Source organism: Dendropsophus ebraccatus, chromosome 8 (assembly GCF_027789765.1).
Source record: "Dendropsophus ebraccatus isolate aDenEbr1 chromosome 8, aDenEbr1.pat, whole genome shotgun sequence".
In the NCBI taxonomy this organism is placed as follows: Eukaryota; Metazoa; Chordata; class Amphibia; order Anura; family Hylidae; genus Dendropsophus; species Dendropsophus ebraccatus.
Window position 1 is genome coordinate 40223721 of NC_091461.1, and position 19630 is coordinate 40243350.

General features: G+C 44.8%; 3 protein-coding genes across 3 annotated transcripts in view; 1 reads left to right on the plus strand and 2 right to left on the minus strand.

Moving 5' to 3' along the window:
• PCGF6 (polycomb group ring finger 6) overlaps positions 1–1794 on the minus strand; it is a 34050-nt gene extending 32256 nt beyond the window's left edge. Inside the window, exon 1 of the mRNA XM_069980231.1 lies at positions 1632–1794. The gene's annotated coding sequence lies outside the window, so the exon portion shown is untranslated. The remainder of the gene's footprint in view (positions 1–1631) is intronic.
• On the plus strand, positions 1277–12866 carry TAF5 (TATA-box binding protein associated factor 5). The gene is made up of 11 exons (XM_069980226.1): positions 1277–1814; positions 4005–4245; positions 5550–5865; positions 6184–6347; positions 7620–7755; positions 7833–7953; positions 8456–8585; positions 8995–9159; positions 9820–9997; positions 10099–10276; positions 11237–12866. The coding sequence occupies exons 1-11, from the start codon at positions 1352–1354 to the stop codon at positions 11452–11454; spliced, it is 2310 nt and encodes a 769-aa protein (XP_069836327.1). The 5' UTR covers positions 1277–1351; the 3' UTR covers positions 11455–12866.
• A 2310-nt stretch (positions 12867–15176) lies between these two features.
• Positions 15177–19457, minus strand: ATP5MK (ATP synthase membrane subunit k). The gene is made up of 4 exons (XM_069980232.1): positions 19352–19457; positions 16697–16793; positions 16524–16615; positions 15177–15394 (listed from the first exon to the last, which is right to left on the minus strand). Exons 2-3 carry the CDS (start codon positions 16781–16783, stop codon positions 16526–16528), a joined length of 177 nt encoding a protein of 58 aa, XP_069836333.1. The 5' UTR covers positions 16784–16793; positions 19352–19457; the 3' UTR covers positions 15177–15394; positions 16524–16525.
• Positions 19458–19630: the final 173 nt, after the last annotated feature.

Consider the following 19630-nt stretch of genomic DNA (forward strand, 5'->3'; position numbering starts at 1 on the left):
GGGACACAGGAAGGGATACTCATCTGCTATATACAGGGGACACAGGAAGGGATACTCATCTGCTATATACAGGGGACACAGGAAGGGATACTGGTCTGCTTTATACAGGGGGCACAGGAAGGGATACTGATCTGCTGTATACAGGGGGCACAGGGAGGGATACTGTTCTGCTTTATACAGGGGGCACATGGAGGGATACTGGTCTGCTATATACAGGGGGGCACAGGGAGGGATACTGGTCTGCTATATACAGGGGACACAGGGAGGGATACTGGTCTGCTATATACAGGAGGCACATGGAGGGATACTGGTCTGCTATATACAGGGGGGCACAGGGAGGGATACTGATCTGCTATATACAGGGGGGCACAGGGAGGGATACTGATCTGCTATATACAGGGGGCACATGAAGGGATACTGGTCTGCTGTATACAGGGGACACAGGAAGGGATACTGGTCTGCTGTATATAGGGGGACACAGGAAGGGATACTGATCTGCTGTATATAGGGGGACACAGGAAGGGATACTGATCTGCTGTATACAGGGGACACAGGGAGGAGTACTGGTCTGCTATATACAGGGGACACAGGGAGGGATACTGATCTGCTATATACAGGGGACACACGGAGGGATACTGTTCTGCTATATACAGGGGGACACAGGGAGGGATACAGCTGTTGATTCAAAGGTTAGAAAACAATTAGAGAATGACACAGTACAGTCAATAATAGGGGGCAGTAGAACAGTACATGAGGGGACACAGTGCCACATTAGGGGGCATCACCTTAGAGTGACTATGGGGGGGGGGCCAAACTAAAATGTTGCACCAGGGCTCATCAGCCCTTAGCTACGCCCCTGTATATATATAATTTTATACATTATAGAAATCATAAATAAAGGTTCACTCAATGGGAAAATATAAGAGTTCTGGATCTGGGAAGTAAAAAGGCTGCGTCAGGAAAGGGTTAACTGTGCAGGACTCTCATGGTGCGTTTACACAAATTTATCTGACCAATTTTGGAAGCCAAAGTCAGGAATGGACTTGAAAAGACAGGGAATCTCAGTCTTTCCTTTATGACCTTCACCCTGTTTATAGTCTGTTCCTGGCTTTGGCTTCAGAAATCTGTCAGATAAATGTCTCTGTGTAAATGCACCGTCAGTGTCCTACAAATTCCAATCTACAGAGTGGCGTCACGTGACCTCGCGGCTGTGTAGTAGAGCGCAGCCTGCCATCCCTCCCCCACTCCTCCTCTCGTCCTGTGACTGGCGACCAGCAGCCCGGAAGTAACCCTAGCCGCGCCCCTACTAACGTAAATCGCGACGTCGTACAGAATAAACTCCCGCTGCAAGATGGCGGCGGTGCCAGATGAGGCGAGTGAGTCGGTGAAGACGGAGCCCGAGCTCCTGGCTGATGTGAAGCCAGAGACCCTGGGCTGTAATGAGAACGATGAGGCGGCGCTCGGGAACGGGAATGGGGTCTCCCCGAAGCCTCCGAGTCCCCAGGCTGCTGCCCCGGCGGCGGTGGCGGGCGCTCCTCAGGCGGGGAGCTCGGAGATACCGGACCGGCAGACGCTGCTGGCCGTGCTGCAGTTCCTGAAGAAAAGTAACCTGAAGGAGTCGGCGGACATACTGCTGCGGGAGGCCGGCATCCCGGACGGGGAGGACAAGCCGAGCTCCAGCCCCGAGGATCAGACGGAGCAGGACGGCACCGAGCAGACGCTGCTGAGCCGGGTCACCGCGGGGAGCGCGCCCCTCAGCACGGCGGCCGGCGGCGGGGGAGCTGCGGCAAACAGCGCGGGGGGCCCGGGGAAAGGTAAGCCGGAGAGCCCTGCTCCATACACGTGTGTACCACCGCTGTCCGAGAGGAACGGTTACCCCTAGCAACCCAGCCCCGCCGCGCCGCGCTCATCTTACTAGAGGGAAAGTGACAGGAGAAGCTGCCGGCTGTGCTGTGCCATAGAGGAGGGAAGCTGCAGGGTGGTGGTACTACAGCCCTCCATGCACCATCTGCCCTCTATAGTCATCTATTGCCCTACAGTCATGAGACCCAGTTACCTGCCTAACTTACATAGTAAAGGGGTATTCCGCTCAGAAATAAACGGTGATATGTTGCTGCCCATGGGGAGAACATAACAAACAGCATATTTATTACTTCAGTGTTCTCCTTTGGCATCTTTGGTCCCAGCCAGACGATCTTGCCTCCACTTCTGCTCAGCCACGACTAAAGATGAGCGATTTTGGTCCGACGGCATCTGCGCTCGATCGTGATGCCTGTGATCCCGGGAATATGCGGCCAGGGAATTCCAGATCAATTCCTGTCCGCATATTCCCGGGATCCCAACTATGCACACGGGATCACAGGCATCACGATCGAGCGAACTGCTTTTGGACCAAAAGTCCGAAAGTTTCGCTCATCTCTAGCCACGACAGGACAGCGAACACCACTTAAATAAAGAGCAGGATTTCAGGAAAGTGACAGTAAGAAAAGCAGTAGTTTTTTTTTTCCTGTTGAAAAATAAACAGACACCTGACAAACACAGTGGACCCCATTGAAGTCTTAAAGGGGAACTATCAGCTAGTTGGACAGATCTAACTTGCTGATAGCTCCCTATTACGCATGGGGTGCTGAGGATGAAGGTGTCTCTTACCTTCATCCACGGTGCCGCTCCCCGTACAGTTTGTAGTACAAGGCTGTATGGAGCACTCTATCACCCCCAGAGCCCCTTCTAACATTTCAGTGGAGCCATGTCAATTCTTTGAGTGGAGGCGCACACATCGCACTGAGATAGGCGGGGTTCAGAGCGAAGTGCGCGGCGGGGGCTCCATGCCGAATTTTGCTACTTTCTCAGTGTGAATGTACCTTTAGGTTCACATTGCATTAGATTTTTCAGTTTAACTTGCATATTTTATACTCTAGAAATGGTATTTATGATCAGCAGAATCATAAAACCTGCGTAATCTACTGTATCTGACGTAGGTTTTATATTACAGAAATGTGTGTGGAAGTAGGTGGACATCTCTAGGTAGAGCTTCAGGAGACCCCCATACACTTTACACTGATGGCTGAATTTGGCTGACAGAAGCATGAAGTGTATGGAGATCTTAGGCCCCGCTCCCACTGAGCAAAGGTAGCGGAATTCCGCGACGGAATTGTCCGCCGCGGAATGCCGTTAGCCTCCCGCTCATAATGGGAGTCTATGGGAGGCGCGCGCTCCTGCCCTGTCCGCGCTGAAGAATGAACATGTTCATTCTTCAGCGCGTACAGAGCAGGAGCGCGCGCCTCCCATAGACTCCCATTATGAGCGGGAGGCTAACTGCATTCCGCGGCGGACAATTCCGTCGCGGAATTCCGCTACCTTTGCTCAGTGGGAAAGGGGCCTTAAAGTGACTGTACCACCAGGCCCAGGCTGAAGCACTGGAGGCGGGCCGACCCACCCTTAGTAGGAGGAAACCCCACATGAGTCCATTAGAATCCATGGAACCCTATCATAGAGGGGTGGGGGTTTCTTCCCACTAAGGGTGGGTTGGCCCGCCTCCAGTGCTTCAGCCTGGGCATGTTGGTAGTCACTTTAAAGTGTACTTGTGATAATGGCCGCTGCCGTATCAGCAGAGAGTTCCTGTGATTCCAGAACACGTAACGAGACTGTAATGCATGTGACCCATTGGATCATAATGGGATGGTTAACTTCTGCAACAAATCTTCTATACATAGTATATCCTTACAGCTGGATGGTGTAGTTTTCCCACAGGCTAGAAATCATTGAAGCAGAATAGTATTGAATGTGGATGGTACCAACAATAAAGATGGAGTATTTCCTTATTAAGCAAGTAGTCACCAAGGCCTAAAGGGTTGGGGGCTGACAGCAGAGCACTATCTTTAACCAGACATGTATAGTCTACAGTGCTTACTTATTTTTCCCCATCCCGCGGGAATAAATGCATGTTCTCCTTGTTAACCTTTTTGCATTAGACACTGAAAACCTGGATTTTGCTTTCTTTTCAGCTCCCCTAAATAACATTGCCCAAGATCAGCCGGATGTAAGTGCTGTTCTGTCTGCGTATACCCAGCAAGGAGATCCAGCTCTGTATGAAGAGTATTACAGCGGCCTGAAGAGATTCATTGAATCCGTCCTGGACTGTCATCGAGCCGAGCTGTCTCAGTTATTCTACCCACTGTTTGTCCACATGTATCTGGAGCTTGTGTACAATCAGCATGAAAATGAAGCCAAATCATTCTTTGATAAGTGAGTACAGCGATAAGGTGCATGTGCATAACAGTGCTTGGGTATCTCTGGCAGTCACATAAAGCTATAATAGAGCAACAATGTGCACATCAGTTGGCCTGCTTATCAGCTAGAGATATTGGGGGGGGGGGGGGAGGGGGGGGGTCATAGGACCCCTTTTCTTCAATTGGTTTGTGGTCCAACCTTTGTGGAAAAGTTAAGTTTGTATTACAAAAGAACGCTTTCAGTGACTTACTAGAGTCTCTGCCCTCTCAATTCATTTAAGGTTAGTTAAAATACCAGGTACAGGGTAAGGGGGCCATCACACGTCCTGTGCATGGTCTCTATATACGGACAATGCGACAGAATGTGGAGCTTATGACATAATTATTCATTATGATGCAGGGAGCTCCGAATAAGCGTTAAATCTTCACACTACTGTACTTACACTGCCACGCCTTACCAGTTCTCTGATTCCAGTCCACAGAACATTGTCCGTGCACAAACCTGAATCGCAGAACATGCAAATGCCTCCTCAGGGGCCTATTCCAAAGGAGCGATTATCGCCCGAATCGGCCCAATCCGGCCGATTATCACTTAGTGGAATAGAGAGAATGATCAGCTGATCGTGTCATCGGCTGATCGTTCATTTAGGTTTAAACCTAAAATCATCGTTGGCCACCCGCGCATCGCTACGGTGGGATAGCGGTGCGCGGGGGTGACCGACGATTCAAGCAGAGCAGCATACGTTACCTGTGGGGCTTCTCCTTCGCTCAGTCTTCCTCCCCGGGTCCCGTGTGCAGCATCAGCTCCGGAGCGGCCTGACTGAGCTGTCACACCGCTCAGCCAATCACTGGCCGGAAACGTCGCGGCCAGTGATTGGCTGAGCGGTCTGACAGCTCAGTCAGGACGCTCTGGAGCTGATGCTGTGAGTGGGACCCAGGGAGGAAGACTGAGCGAAGGAGAAGCCCTGCAGATAAAGTATGCTGCAAGGACATCAGTAACGATGTCCCTGCAGGCCTCGCTTAACGATCATCGGGGCCGTGGAATAGGCCCAGTAAACGAGCGCCGATCTAGCAGATCGGCCCTCGTTTAAATCGTTGTTCGGCCTGTGGAATAGGGCCCTTAGTCTTAACACTAACTGGAAAAGAACCACAAGTGTAAATTGTCTTAGCTGGGTACCCTTATTCTAGCCACCTACATGAATTTTATAGATGTGCCTACTGACAGTGATGTTTTTAGATGTTGCTCCCATCCCTGAAAGTTCCAGTGACATGTAGTGGATGTATTTCTTATAAAAAAAAACAACTTTGTTTTTCCAATAGATTTCATGGAGATCAGGAATGTTACTATGAAGATGATCTCCGCATTTTGGCCAGTCTCTCTAAAAAAGAGCACATGAAAGGAAATGAGACCATGCTTGACTTTCGGACAAGCAAGTTTGTTTTGAGAATATCTCGAGACTCTTACCAGCTGCTGAAGCGGCATTTACAGGAGAGACAGAACAATCAGATCTGGAGCATAGTACAGGAACACCTGTATATTGATATCTTTGATGGCATGCCACGTAGCAAGCAACAAATTGATGCCATGGTGGGCAGCCTATCTGGAGAAGCAAGAAGAGAGGCAAACAAAGTCAAGGTGTGTGCTACTATTAAGAGGGGACTATCTCTGAAATGGGAAACGACTGTTAAAAAACTGTTTCGTCAGAAATGAGGGTCTGGGTGTTGAGACCCCCTAATGATTGCTGAAACAGGGAGCAGTACTCACCTCAGAGCTTCCCTCTATTCTTACAGTTGATGGAGGTCTTGGCACCCAGATCCCAACCAATTAAAATTTATTTTTTGATAGTTTTAGGGTGATTTAGCCTTGATTTTTTCACTGTAATGTGGCATGTGTCCAGGCAATGTCAGTATAGTGAAGGCCATAAGCAAAGTAAATGTTTTGCTTTATTTCTAGGTGTTCTATGGTCTTCTAAAAGAGCCAGAGATTGAGGTGCCTTTAGATGACGAAGATGAAGAAGGTGAAAATGAGGAAGGGAAACCAAAGAAAAAGAAGCCAAAAAAGGATAGTATAGGTTCGAAAAGTAAAAAGCAAGACCCTAATGCTCCTCCACAGAATAGGTATATATGTTATGACTGACAGCTTTCTTAAACTCTGTATTTGAAGGGAGATTTTGAAGGGAGATTTTCAGTAAACATCATATATATAATAAGAGTTACTGTGGCACTGTTTAAATGGTATTTCTGCTGCTATATTATAAATGTTAATTCAAGCTACTTGCACACCTCTGATAGCTAAGGACCCTCTTACACGGAGCAACAATCTGGCCAATCGGGCAAATTTGGCAGATTATTGCTCTGTCATAAAGACAACGAAGACTAAAACGATAGTTGACCGCTGTGTTTTAAACATGTTTTAAAATCATCAGCTGCTGGCCGTGCATCGCTACGTGTAGTGGTGTGTGGCCGACGACTGTAAGGGCCAGTTCACGCGTAGTAAAACTGGTGGAATTCTCCACTGTGTAATCCCCCCCCAGCCTCCGTGTCTTACTGGCAGTCTATGGGAGGCTTGTGCGCCTCCTCTCTCCACTCGGAAGAATTGACATGTCCATTCTACCGAACGGAGAGAGGAGGCACGTGAGCCTCCCATAGACTGCCAGTATGACATGGGTTGGTGGGAATTCCGCCAGTTTTATTCTGTGTGAACTGGCCCTAAAAGTAGTAAAGTTTATACTAGCCTATTCTCCCCCCAATGTCCTGCAGCCTTTGTGTTTCCTCCTCACCGCTGACACTTCTGGATCTGGCTGAGTGGCCTGTCACTGGAGAGACGATCACTGGCCGCCACAACACTCTCCCATCTCGGCCAGTGATTGTTTAAGCAGACTGTCACTGAGACGACGCCAGAAGCGTCAGCCTTGAGCAGGGAACACGGGCAGGCTGGACACTGGGGAAGAATAGGTAAGTAAAATTTTTCAAGTAAAAAGCAAGGACTGCATGGACATCGCTCAATCTATTGAAATTGGTGGCTTGTACTTGGAATATACAATTGCTGTTCTAAAAAACGAGTGTTAAATCTGAGAAACCACTTGTCCTGTGAATTAGGCTGGGTTCACACTGTTTTTGCAATCCGTTTTTTTGAAAAATTGATGAAAAACGGATGCATTTGTGTGCATACGTTTTGATCCGTTTTTCCATTGACTTCCTTTATAAAAAAAAGATCAAAATGGATCAGTTTTTTTTTGACAAACGTTGCTGACACTTTTTTTTTTTTGTCCGTTAAAAAAAAAACTGACCAGTTAAACGTATGCTAAAAACGCAGTGTGAACCCAGCCTTACATTTTCTAATTATTTTTGCCATGTATCTTCATTAATTCAGTTTTTTTATGCGACCAGGATTCCTCTCCCAGAGCTGAAGGATTCCGACAAACTTGATAAAATTATGATAATGAAGGAAGCTGCCAAGCGTGTGCGACTTGGTCCTGACTCTTTACCATCAATATGTTTCTACACATTCCTCAATGCTTATCAGGTAGGTTGTAGATTTTTATATGAAACCATTACAACTGAAGACTATGTATACAACTCTTCCAAATTCCGTGCTTACAGGGCCTGACGGCAGTGGATGTTACTGATGATTCCAGCATGATCGCAGGAGGTTTCGCTGATTCTACTGTGCGTGTATGGAGTCTGACACCTAAAAAACTACGCAGTGTTAAAAGCACATCTGGTAATGCAGTCACCTTTTATGTTCACGCCTACGGCCAATAATTAGAACATTAAGACTCATTACATGTTCTAGTTTAGATATTATATATATCTTGTATACAGGAAAGAGTGTCTCTTCTCCTGCAGCTCTGCCTGCATGTTCATTGTCCCCTGACCACCAGGTGTTGGGGTTGCACATGTGGTGTCTTGCCTTTATTAGCATCTTAGACGATTTGAAAGAGGTCCAAGATGCTACTGAAGGTCCAACAGTGATTTACAGGTATTGTCCCATTAGGACTATCCATGTTCTTATTCCATATTAGGTGTCTGTACATTTTTATCCTGACTGCTCAACTAAAGTAGGATAAGTTACTAAAACTAAAACCATAAATCAGGTTCTCTGTATTACACCACTTGATCCCTCATTGTTATTTCAGCCCCCTGCCCTAAATTAAGATTAACTCTTAAATAGCACAACCTGTTTGGTTGAATTGCTAAGCACCAGATTTTTTTTTTCTTATCAGATCTGAACTTAATTGACAAAGAATCAGATGATGTTCTTGAGCGAATTATGGATGAGAAAACTGCCAGTGAGATGAAAGTTTTATGTGGTCACAGTGGTCCTGTATATGCAACCAGCTTCAGCCCTGACAGGTGAGAGGAGTCATTGTTTCAAGTGATTTTCTTTTACATTTTTTCTGTAACTAATCTTAATCTGCAATGTGAGATAGCTGTTAGGGAAAGGAGACACAGGGTTCCTTTCATATAGGAGCAGTCTATGCTTCCATATTATGAAAAATGTGCTTTTATTCTCCAGTGCAAAGTGTCTGTACTGCACCTATACACAAAGGCACTGCAGCAAGATAAAGGAATTTTCGGCTTCATAGAAGCGCAGCTGGACATATGAAATGTACCATGTGTATCCTTGACCTTACTGCTCTGTGATTCTATAAGCAGTTTAGAACACAAATATTAAATTCTTACACAGAGAACCATTTTAACCCCCCCCCTTTCTAGAGTCAATGCTTGCGCTGTTAAATAACACACTGCCTGTCTCTCATAGGAACTACTTGCTATCCTGTTCAGAAGATGGTACTGTACGGTTATGGAGCCTGCAGACCTTTACTTGCTTAGTAGCATATAAAGGACACAATTATCCTGTATGGGATGCACAGTTCTCTCCATATGGGTATTACTTTGTTTCTGGAGGACATGACCGGGTAGCACGGTAAGAAACAAAACTTTTTAAAGGGCTGTTCCCACAATCAACTCCTCTATCCACTGGATAGGTAACAAGTGAATGCTGGGACCTCTGCTGATATGATCATGAACAGAGATCTAGTGTTCCTCCATTTGAATGGAGCAGCTGTACTGCTACTCCAGTCAAAGCCAGTGGGGCTAATGAAGATAGTAATGTTCATGCTCAACCACTGCTTCATTCAAAGGGGGGGCATGGGACCCCTCTCCCCTTTTTATTATCACTGGCTGTCTCAGTGATTACAGAAGGGGAAAACCTTGTGCCCATCCTTCCATATCCGTTTTGTTTGGCCATTGTACTATGCTTGTATTTTAATAAAGATGGTAAAACTTTATTACATTTTTGGAAGTGAGTTCATGCCATAGTCTTGAGCTTTCTCTTTGTGTGCTTTTTTTTTTTTTTCTTTTTTTGTGATGTGAACGCATTCCTAATACTTTATATATTGTTTAGAGTGCCTGCCCATTCTTTGGTTGTTTTTATAGTTTTATTAATAGTGTTTCTCTGAGAGATTTTGATCAGCTGTTGATTTTATGTGTAATATTCCTGTACATAAGGGCTGATAACGGCAAATACTAGACTGCCACTTCATGTATTTTTTTTATCTTTATTTTTTTCCTTTTTATAAATCAGCTTATGGGCTACTGACCACTATCAGCCGCTACGGATATTTGCTGGCCATTTGGCAGATGTCATAAGTACTCGTTTCCATCCAAACTCCAACTATGTAGCCACTGGCTCGACGGACAGGACCGTCAGATTATGGGATGTACTCAATGGGAACTGCGTAAGGATCTTTACTGGACACAAGGTAACATTTACCTTTACATTTACATAAGATGACTGCTCTTGCCTTTGTGCATATTGACTGAAAACTGTACAACATCTAATCTAATTTGTTTTCTTCTGTAGGGACCTATTCACACACTGACCTTTACTCCCAATGGGAAGTTCCTAGCCAGCGGTAGCTCAGATGCCAGAGTCTTGCTTTGGGATATCGGCCATGGTTTAATGGTTGGAGAGTTGAAAGGTCATACAAACACAGTCTATGCACTTAAATTCAGTCGTGATGGAGAGGTTTTAGCATCTGGTATGTGAAGTTTTACAGTGAATATATTTGATGCAAGTTTAAAATATCTTGCAAAGTTTCCTACATTAAATTGTTGGCCTTTCCTTAGGCAAAGAGCAGAACTTTCTTATATGAATATGGAGCCTCAGTGAAGAGCAGGGATTTTTAATAGGTTATATGGGGGGAAAAAAAGGGCTGGGATTGTGTTTTCTGACATCAGTCACTTACAGTAGATGTTATTTGGCACTTGTAGTATAGGGAGTGGGCATGATTTAAGCAGCCCAAGATTTTATGCATATGTATATCACATGTTGGAAAGGATTTAGAGCTAAATCTGCATATGGCAGAGCTAGGTGTAGGGTGTTTGCAGAGTTACATTGTCCCTTACCATTCCTATGTTCAAGATGAACGATAATATCCTGTACAAGTAGCCCTCCGTAACATGGCATCTAGCATAGCCTGTCACCTTTCTTTGAATATATTTAAATGAAGTTTGAGACATAAGAGTACAGTTTAGTCCCACAGATTTCTACTGTAGCATGTTCTATGTCTAAAATATGGCTGCTTTCATGAACACTAAAGGGCAGATGTATCAGTGTCTGTGCCCAGGGCAAACATTTGCGCAAGGAGCCCTCTTGTGCAAAAATAGTGTCATTTTGCAGGTTTGTGCCATGTGAGCTGGAAAGGGGCAAATTTATTAATATTTGTGCTGCAATTAGACTAATACTAGGCTAAAACTGTGCCGGCTTGGAGCTGGTGTAGATTTTTTGCCTCCTGATACTCTTCATGAATCCAGTGGTATGGACCCAGTGAATTTTAATAAAGGGTGTGCAAAAAAAAATTGGTGCTTTGGATTATATATGTGTAATGTATACCCAAAATGCATCTTATTGAGTGTTCTGAATAGGACATTGTTATAAGGAATTGGACTGTTTGCAGATATTCTAGATATCTTACTGTTTATTTCTCCCCCATTAATAGGTTCGATGGATAATACAGTCTGTTTATGGGATGCAATAAAGGCTTTTGAAGACTTGGAAACAGATGACTTTACTAGTGCCACAGGCCATATAAACTTACATGAAAATTCCCAAGACTTATTGTTAGGTTCTTACATGACAAAATCCACCCCTGTTACCCATCTTCATTTTACAAGAAGGAACCTCTTACTGGCTGCTGGGGCGTATAGCCCGCAATGAGCGTATGCACAGGCTAATGCAAAAAACATCATCAATCACAAGTGTCCAGCCAAAGGCAACAGCCATCCTTATGCAATGAAGCTACCCACTGGGATTCAGATGTCAATATAAGCAAGCTTCTCTTGCGTCTACTGCACTGCCTTGGTTTCACGAGAGACAGACTTTGTGGAAAGCAACAGGGCTCAAGTGTATGTGGAAATGGTGCTGTGATCGAATGATACTTATAGTTAAGCACTGAGTGCTTGTGTACAAAACTCTATGTGATAAATGCCGCTTCAGTAGTGGTCTTGGATTTCAGGAGGTATAAGTTGGTTTAATTCTACTACATTGCATCAATAGATCAGATTTAGATGGGCAGGATCAATCTTGTTACATCATTGGAAGTGCCTGACACAACTGTGCTATCTTAGTTATTTTCAGTAGAGTTGGAGAATGGATTTGTATAGCTGCCCCTCTGAAAGTATTGGTATTTGTCTGTTTGGTAACCCTCTCATGACAGGTCAGATGATGCTTTAAATGGAATTATCCACTTTTCTGTTGAAAAGATGTATTAAAGGGGTTATTCAGTGCTACAAAAACATGGCCACTTTTGCCCCTCTCCAGATTGGCTGGGGTTTGAAACTCAGTTCCATTGATGTAAATGGAGCTTAATTGCAAACCACACCTGAACTGAAGACAAGAGTGGGGAAAAAGTGGCCATGTTTTTGAGCTGGATAATCCCTTTAATGATGGGGGCCTTTTGGCCTGATGTCTAGTAATGTATATTGAAACTATGCTCCATCGCCTGCCCTTCTGTCCTGGCTGGTGTACCTGTCCATAAGGTGGTAAAGGGTAACCATACAATGTCACTCTTCTCCACTCTACCAGTTTTTATTTTCTGAGGTGTAGTGGTGTGTGGTCACATACTCCCACATGGTCACATCCTCCCACATTATGTGCTGCCTGGACAAAACAAGGTGATGTATACAGCAAGGGGCACAGCAATACTACGGGATGTATAACATTATCATAATACATCTCTCATTAACACAGGAAAAAAAAGCTGACCCCTTTTTAATGGAAATTCTGGTCCATGAAGAAAAAAAGTAAATGGTGGAGGTTCTAGAAAGATAGAAAGCTGTACTTACCTACTGGTGCCACTGCAGTGTTCGTTCTTCATATGGTCCTTTGCCGTTTGTCTATTCAATCTCCTCTATGAGATAGTGCTTAATCACTTTGTGGATTTGTATGGTGTTAGCTCCCCCTAGGGGAGGTGTCTGTGAGTTCTATTGTTTCCATCTGTGGGAGAGGTTTCTGGGCATTTGGTTATCTGACTGATAAATAGAACAGGGCAGAACTTTGAAGGTAAATGGAAGCTGCAACTCTTAGGGTGCGTTCACACCTACAGGATCTGCAGCAGACTTGATGCTGTGTTCAGTTTCTCAGTTACTTAAAAGAAATCTGCTACAGAAAATCAGCTGCAGATCCTGTAGGTGTGAACACACCATTAGGGTATATTCACACGGGCGGGCTCGCCGCGAGATTCTCGCTGCGCGCCCGGCAGGTCCTGGAAGTTCCCATACACTACATACTTGCTGTGGTCTAAACGACCTCAGCGAGTATGTAATTATACCGCCCTTAACCCCTTCTGCTCCCCCGCTGTGTATATACTTTACCTGTCCTCACTGCACGGGTCCGGCGTCCTGCTCTCCTGCCCCGCCAATCAGTGGCTGCGGCTGGGCAACACACTGATTGGCAGAGCAGGACGCCGGACCCGTGCAGCGAGGAGAGGTAAAGTATATACACAGCGGGGGAGCAGAAGGGGTTAAGGGCGGTATAATTATATACTCGCGGCGGTCGTTTAGACCGCAGCAAGTATGTAGTGTATGGGAACTTCCAGGACCTGCCGGGCTCGCAGCGAGATTCTCGCTGCGAGCCCGCCCGTGTGAATATACCCTTAGGGTGTGTTCACATCTACAGGATCTGCAGCAGATTTGATGCTGTGTTCAGTTATTTAAATGAAATCTGCTGCAGAAAATCAGCTGCAGATCCTGTAGGTGTGAACGTACCATTAAGGTGTTTTTTCTGTGTTGCTTACATCTATCTTCATTTAAGACTGGTTATTAAAACCTTAAACTAGTTCAGGAACTAAAACTTTACTATATAGCAACCTTGTCGTTATGAACCATTGGAATACGTCACTGTTCCAGGATTTGACCGCAAGAATAGCTATATGTGATTTGGGCATATTCAAAAGTGGATAATCTTTGCAGAAACTCACATATGGATTTCTAGTGTGTAATGGTGTGTTTGCACAGATTTATGAAGCCAAAGCCAGGAACAGACTAAATACAGAACAGGTCATAAAGAAAAGACTGAGATCTCTTCTTTTCAAATCTACTCCTGACTTTGGCTTCCAAAATCTGTCAGATAAATCTGTCTGTGTAAATGCACCATAACAGGAAACAATGAAAAGAGTTATAATGTTACTTGTTTCCCTAACCTGTAGTCACTTGGTGGCAGGCAGTGGATGTTTCCCTCAGATTTCAATTTAAAAATATTTGGTCAGTAAAACATTGTTTCATGTGAAAACCAAGCTCAAGTATCCAAATGTTTTTATGGGACCTGCATTACTTACACCCAGACTGCAAATCCAGCTCCTGTTCTATGGATGGGTGAGATGCTATTAAGAAAAAAAAAAATTACACTGCTTGCTGTCCTGTTTAGTGTTGTAAGCCAGTTAGGGGCTTAGAATGGCTGACATTACCTATAAGACCACTCACATAGAAGTATAGTTAGCAAGCAAAAACTACAAATTATAAAGATTGGCCATGTTCTAGATCTGTTGTTAGTTTTGACTTTCAAAATATTAAATGTGGCTTATGTTTCTGTCAAACTAGCACTATTATTCCTTGGCGGGGAGTGACAATAGTTAACATTTTAGAGCCTTGTCCAATACCTACACCAATAGTAATGGGTCCAGTTATAGCAACTTTGTCCATTGCTTGTACATGTATTTTCATTGCTGCAGTTTCAGAATTACCAGAGGAGCTCAAGTTATTCCAATGGGGCCAGTTCTAGTTACAGTCACAAGATATTTGCCAGAATTACACAGAACCGCTGCTCATAAATAGAAATAAGGGAACCAAGTTTGCTCTTCTCTAATAACACAAAGTTGTACAAAAACAAAGTAATGCTATTCGCTGTTACTTTGAAGGCACAGGACCATTTTAGGGTGTGATCCGGCATGTCTCATGCAACCCACATTGAACTGCAGTTGCTGGCAAAAATTCTACTAATATATATTTTTTCCTTGTGCAATGCAGAAGCATTCTCTCATGTGTCATGCAACCAGAGTCCTTGTGTAGCCTTTGCCTAAGGTCAAGCACCTTCTTAATGTATACGAGCAGCTGTAGCAAGGAAAGTTGCACCCTTTTCCCACATATACATTAAAGTGGTTGTCCAGGCATACTCTGTTACATCAGACATCTGTATGCAGGGTGGTTAGTTTGCTGAGGTTAGGTGCCTTATAGCCAGCAAGTACCACCATACACAGTAAGATCCATGCTCAATACCCAATGGACAGATTATGCCTAGACCATCCCTTTAACATCTTGATTTACCTTGTAGTATAAATAGACCCTGTTATAGCATTGTACTTACTACCTCTAACTGGAAGAAAGCTAGGATGGTTCCAATTGATGCTGGAATACTACCTGTACTTTTTACAGAAGAGACAGGAGTGATGTGTGAAACCTTTATTTACTCATACCTCCACCAAACTGATGGACGCCTGGCAGGATGGTGCTGCCGCTTTTTGTACAGACTTTTTTTTTAAACTTGATACATTGTAAATAAAGACAAATATAAATCCAAGTATTCTTGTTTTTAATGTCAACATGTGAGCGAGTCCACGGGAGGGAAGGAGATGGTCCTGCAACTCAGCATCTAAATCCAGATCCTGTTAACAAATGCATAAGTTAGAATCAATGTATGAAAATAGGGTAACAATATTATAAATGGAAGGAGAACCATGGTAGTATTCATTTATATTACAAACTATGTTACAGCACAGGGCAATTTCTTTTTTTTTTTTTTTAGAGCCTTTCAGAAAACAATTCCTTCAAATCAACTGGTGCTAGAAAGTGTCTGAGATTGGTAATTCAATTAGGAAGTCTAATGGTGCGTTTACACAGACAGATTTATCTGACAGATCTTTTGAAGCCAAAACCAGGAACAGACTAAACAGGGATCAGGTCATAAAGGAAAGACTGGGATCTATCCTCTATTCAAATCCATTGCTGGCTTTGGCTTCCAAAATCTGTCAGATAAATCTTTCTGTGTAAACACACCCTAAAGTCTTTGAGTACTTATCAGCTGATGTGTGTCCTACAGAAAGTGGTGTATTCTTTCCAGCCTGGAGAGCAGGAGAGGTTTTCTATGGAGAACTGGACAGTCCCTGACATGGACAGAGGTGACAGAGCACTGTGTCACACTGGAAAGAATACAGCACTTCCTGCAGGACATACAGTGGCTGATAAGTACTGGAAGATGTGATTAAAAAAAAAAAAAAAAAATTAAACAAAAGAATGGGATTTGTTCCACACCATTATCCCATGCTGATTGACAGCTGACTGCCTATATTCAGCATGGGAAGATAAATGCCAATCAGCAGCTGGTGGGCGGAGATTCTGAAGCTCATTTATATCAAAGACTACTGGCCTTATGCACATAATGGAAAGGACTATCTTTCTCCAAATCAGCTGTACAGAACAATCTTAGTGATCATGCTGTTCGGCTTCTCTGCCACTAGTTTATGCTACCCTGACATAGGACAACCTAAACCTACTGACAGTCTTTTTAAAAGGTTCTATCCTCAGTATAGGCCATCAATAATACATCAGTGGGGTTCTGACTGCCAGGACCCCCAATGCTCTAGCTGTAGTGCTCATGTAAGTGTTGTATTATTTCTAGCAGGGGGTTCAGGCTACTGGGGTGCCGTCCCATTTCTGGATTCTAGATAGATCTGTAAACAATATGTGCGGCCCTATGTGTCCCAACACACTAAAAGCTTGACTTTGGTCACTTACCGTTATTTATCGGTGACCGCTGCTTGTTTCTTCGGTTTTAATTTAAAGAAGAGAATTATTGCTGCAATGGATGCATATGTGGCCAATACACACTGTAAAACAACATCAGAGAATCTTAGGTAACATTCCCAAGGATCCCCATCGCTGCCCTCCCCATCTGTGTAATAACTTACATTCCTCCTGCCCACCATGGTGTAAGAGTTAAAGTACTTCTTGATGCCAGTGAAGTGGTGCTGTGCCCCTGAGTCGTGTCCTCCCATGGTCAGTCACCTGGAATACAAAACCAGTCAGATGTCAAAGAGGAGGAATAAATAAAGCAGCATGGTGCCTGCTGTGCACGGTGAGTACAATCAGCCCCATAGACTTTGAATACAGCAGTTAGCACACATGTCCTGATAATCCATTCTATCTTATGTGAGGAGAAAGGGACAGGAACACAATCAGACATTTCCTGAGTAACTTGATGGCACATACCATTTAAAGGGGCTGTCCAGTGAAAATCTTTTTCTTTCAGATCAACTGGTTTCAGAAAGTTATATAGATTTATAATTTACTTCTATTTAAAAATCTCAAGCCTTCCCAAACTTATCGGCTGCTGTATGTCCTGCAGGAAGTGGTGTATTCTTTCCAGTCTGACACAGTGCTCTCTGCTGCCCCCTCAGTCTATGTCAAGAACTGTCCAGAGCAGTAGAGGTTTTCTATGGGGATTTGCTGCTGCTCTGGACAGTTCCTGGCATGGACAGAGGTGGCAGCAGAGAGCACTGTCAGACTGGAAAGAAAACACCACTTCCTGCAGGACAAACAGCAGCTGATAAGTATGGGAAGATTTGAGATTTTTAAATAGAAGTAAATTAAAAAAATCTATGCAACTTTCTGACACCAGTTGATTTGAAAGAAAAAGTTTTTTACTAGGTAATCCCTTTAATAAGGTGACCATACCGTAAATTGGTGGCTTCAGTTGACATTTATCCAATGTGTATAGGGATGTGATGAACTACATTTGGTGAAGCTTACTGTAGACATCTCTAGTCCTCATTCCTGAGGTATAATGAAGGCTCCTCCCTCACTGGATGGAATAGTGGAATCTACAATATTATTATATCCTTTAGTGCAGTAATTTTCAACCTTTTTTGAGCCGCGGCACACTTTTTATACTTAAAAAATCCCGGGGCACACCACCAACCAAAATGGCACAAATTGACACTAAAACAGTACATAGTATACATATAGTTAATAATTTATATTTGTATTTATACTCACTCAGTGTGAAACCTGGGCCTGTTTTCTTCCCCCTGTGCTTCTCTCCACCATACTTCTCCCCCCCCCCCCCCCACTTCTCTCCTGTGCTTCTCTCCCCCATACTTCTCTTCCTGTGCTTCTCTCCGCTGTTTCTCTCCCCCATCCCCAGGTTTCTCTCCCCTGTTTCTCCCCCATCCCCAGGTTTCTCTCCCCTGTTTCTCCCCCATCGCCAGGTTTCTCTCCCCTGTTTCTCCCCCATCGCCAGGTTTCTCTCCCCTGTTTCTCCCCCATCGCCAGGTTTCTCTCCCCTGTTTCTCCCCCATCCCCAGGTTTCTCTCCCCCATTGTTTTCTCCTGCTTTTCACCCCCATCCCCAGGTTTCTCTCCCCCCCTTCCTCCTCCGAGATGGTCGCCGCTGCTGTCCGCCTCACCTACTGGCCGCCCGTAGGGCCCGGACGTGCTCCTCCAATCAGCGGAGACCGGGAGCGTGGTGCACGTTGATTGGATGCGTGCATCACGGCCCGCCGCAGCGTACCACGCTCCTGGTCTCCGCTGATTGGATAGAAGGAGCACATCTGGGCGCTACAGGCGGCCAGTAGGTGAGGCGGACAGCAGCAGCGGGGCGATCTGCAGGGGCACCATAGTTTGGGGAACTTTCCCCGCGGCACACCCGACCAAGTGTCGCAGCACACTGGTTGAAAATCACTGCTTTAGTGGTATACTAATAAGTGCTGATAACACAGGGGGCACAAGGTCACTCTTAACTTTAATTGGGCAATGTAACGCTGCATTTACACGGAGCGATAATTTGCCCTATCGAACGATTAACGATTTCGAAATAATGAAACGATCAGCCTTTAGATGGAACGATATATCGTTTGGAAAAATAGTTATTGCAATCGTTTTATTTTAAGATGGCAAAAGCCAATCTCAGACATAGGATGAATCGGTCAAAGACAAATTGATCTGCAAATTTTTAGCCAACGACAATTTGAGAACATGTTGAAAGAATTTAATGATCGATTTCTCGCTTCATCGTTCGCTGTGTTTGCACAAATGCGATCGTTAATCGTGAAAATTCGAATGATAATCGTTCCGTGTAAACGCAGCATAAGGCTATACACCGCTTTAGCATACCGATTCTGATGTAGACACTAAACCTGGGGTAGGGACCCTTGGCCCTCCAGCTGCTGCAAAACTACAACTCCCATCATGCCTGGGCAGCCAAAGCTTTAGCTGCAGGGCCAAGATTCCGAAACCCCTGCACTAAACAGACATCACACACATAATGTGACTGCACCCCAACTCCTATAGACTTCAATGGGGGAGAGATGCATGCTGGGTAAGTCCACTACCTTGCAGAGACCTAATAGACTCCACAGGTAGGAAACCCCTTCAAAGAGGCTGCCAGAACAAGCAGAACCCATGCAATACTAGAACTTCCATCCAGCCAAAGGCTATCAGGGCATGATGGGAGTTGTAGTTCCAGTCTGATGCCATGGTCTCCTCAATGATACAATCCGGCACAGCATGCTGTGTATTATAACAATCTGTAAGATAACACTCAGCGTGACAGCCGCCGCCACTCACCGGTCTGTACCCGCAGCAATGTGATCAATGCCCTTCAATGCCGACTGCTGCGTCCGCTGTCTCCGGCCTCTGGCTTTCTAGACACCGGCTCCGCTCATTGGTCGTTCGAACTGCCCGTCAAAATGTTCCACTTTCCTATTGGCTGTAAAATTGTCTCGTTCTCCAAGACGCAGAAGGTGACTCCATGACGCTACTTCCTCCCTGCCAGAAACAGGAAGTTCTGGTCACATGGCTGTATGCAAGAATTTTCTACTTCCGGGTTAACAGTGCTGCCACCAC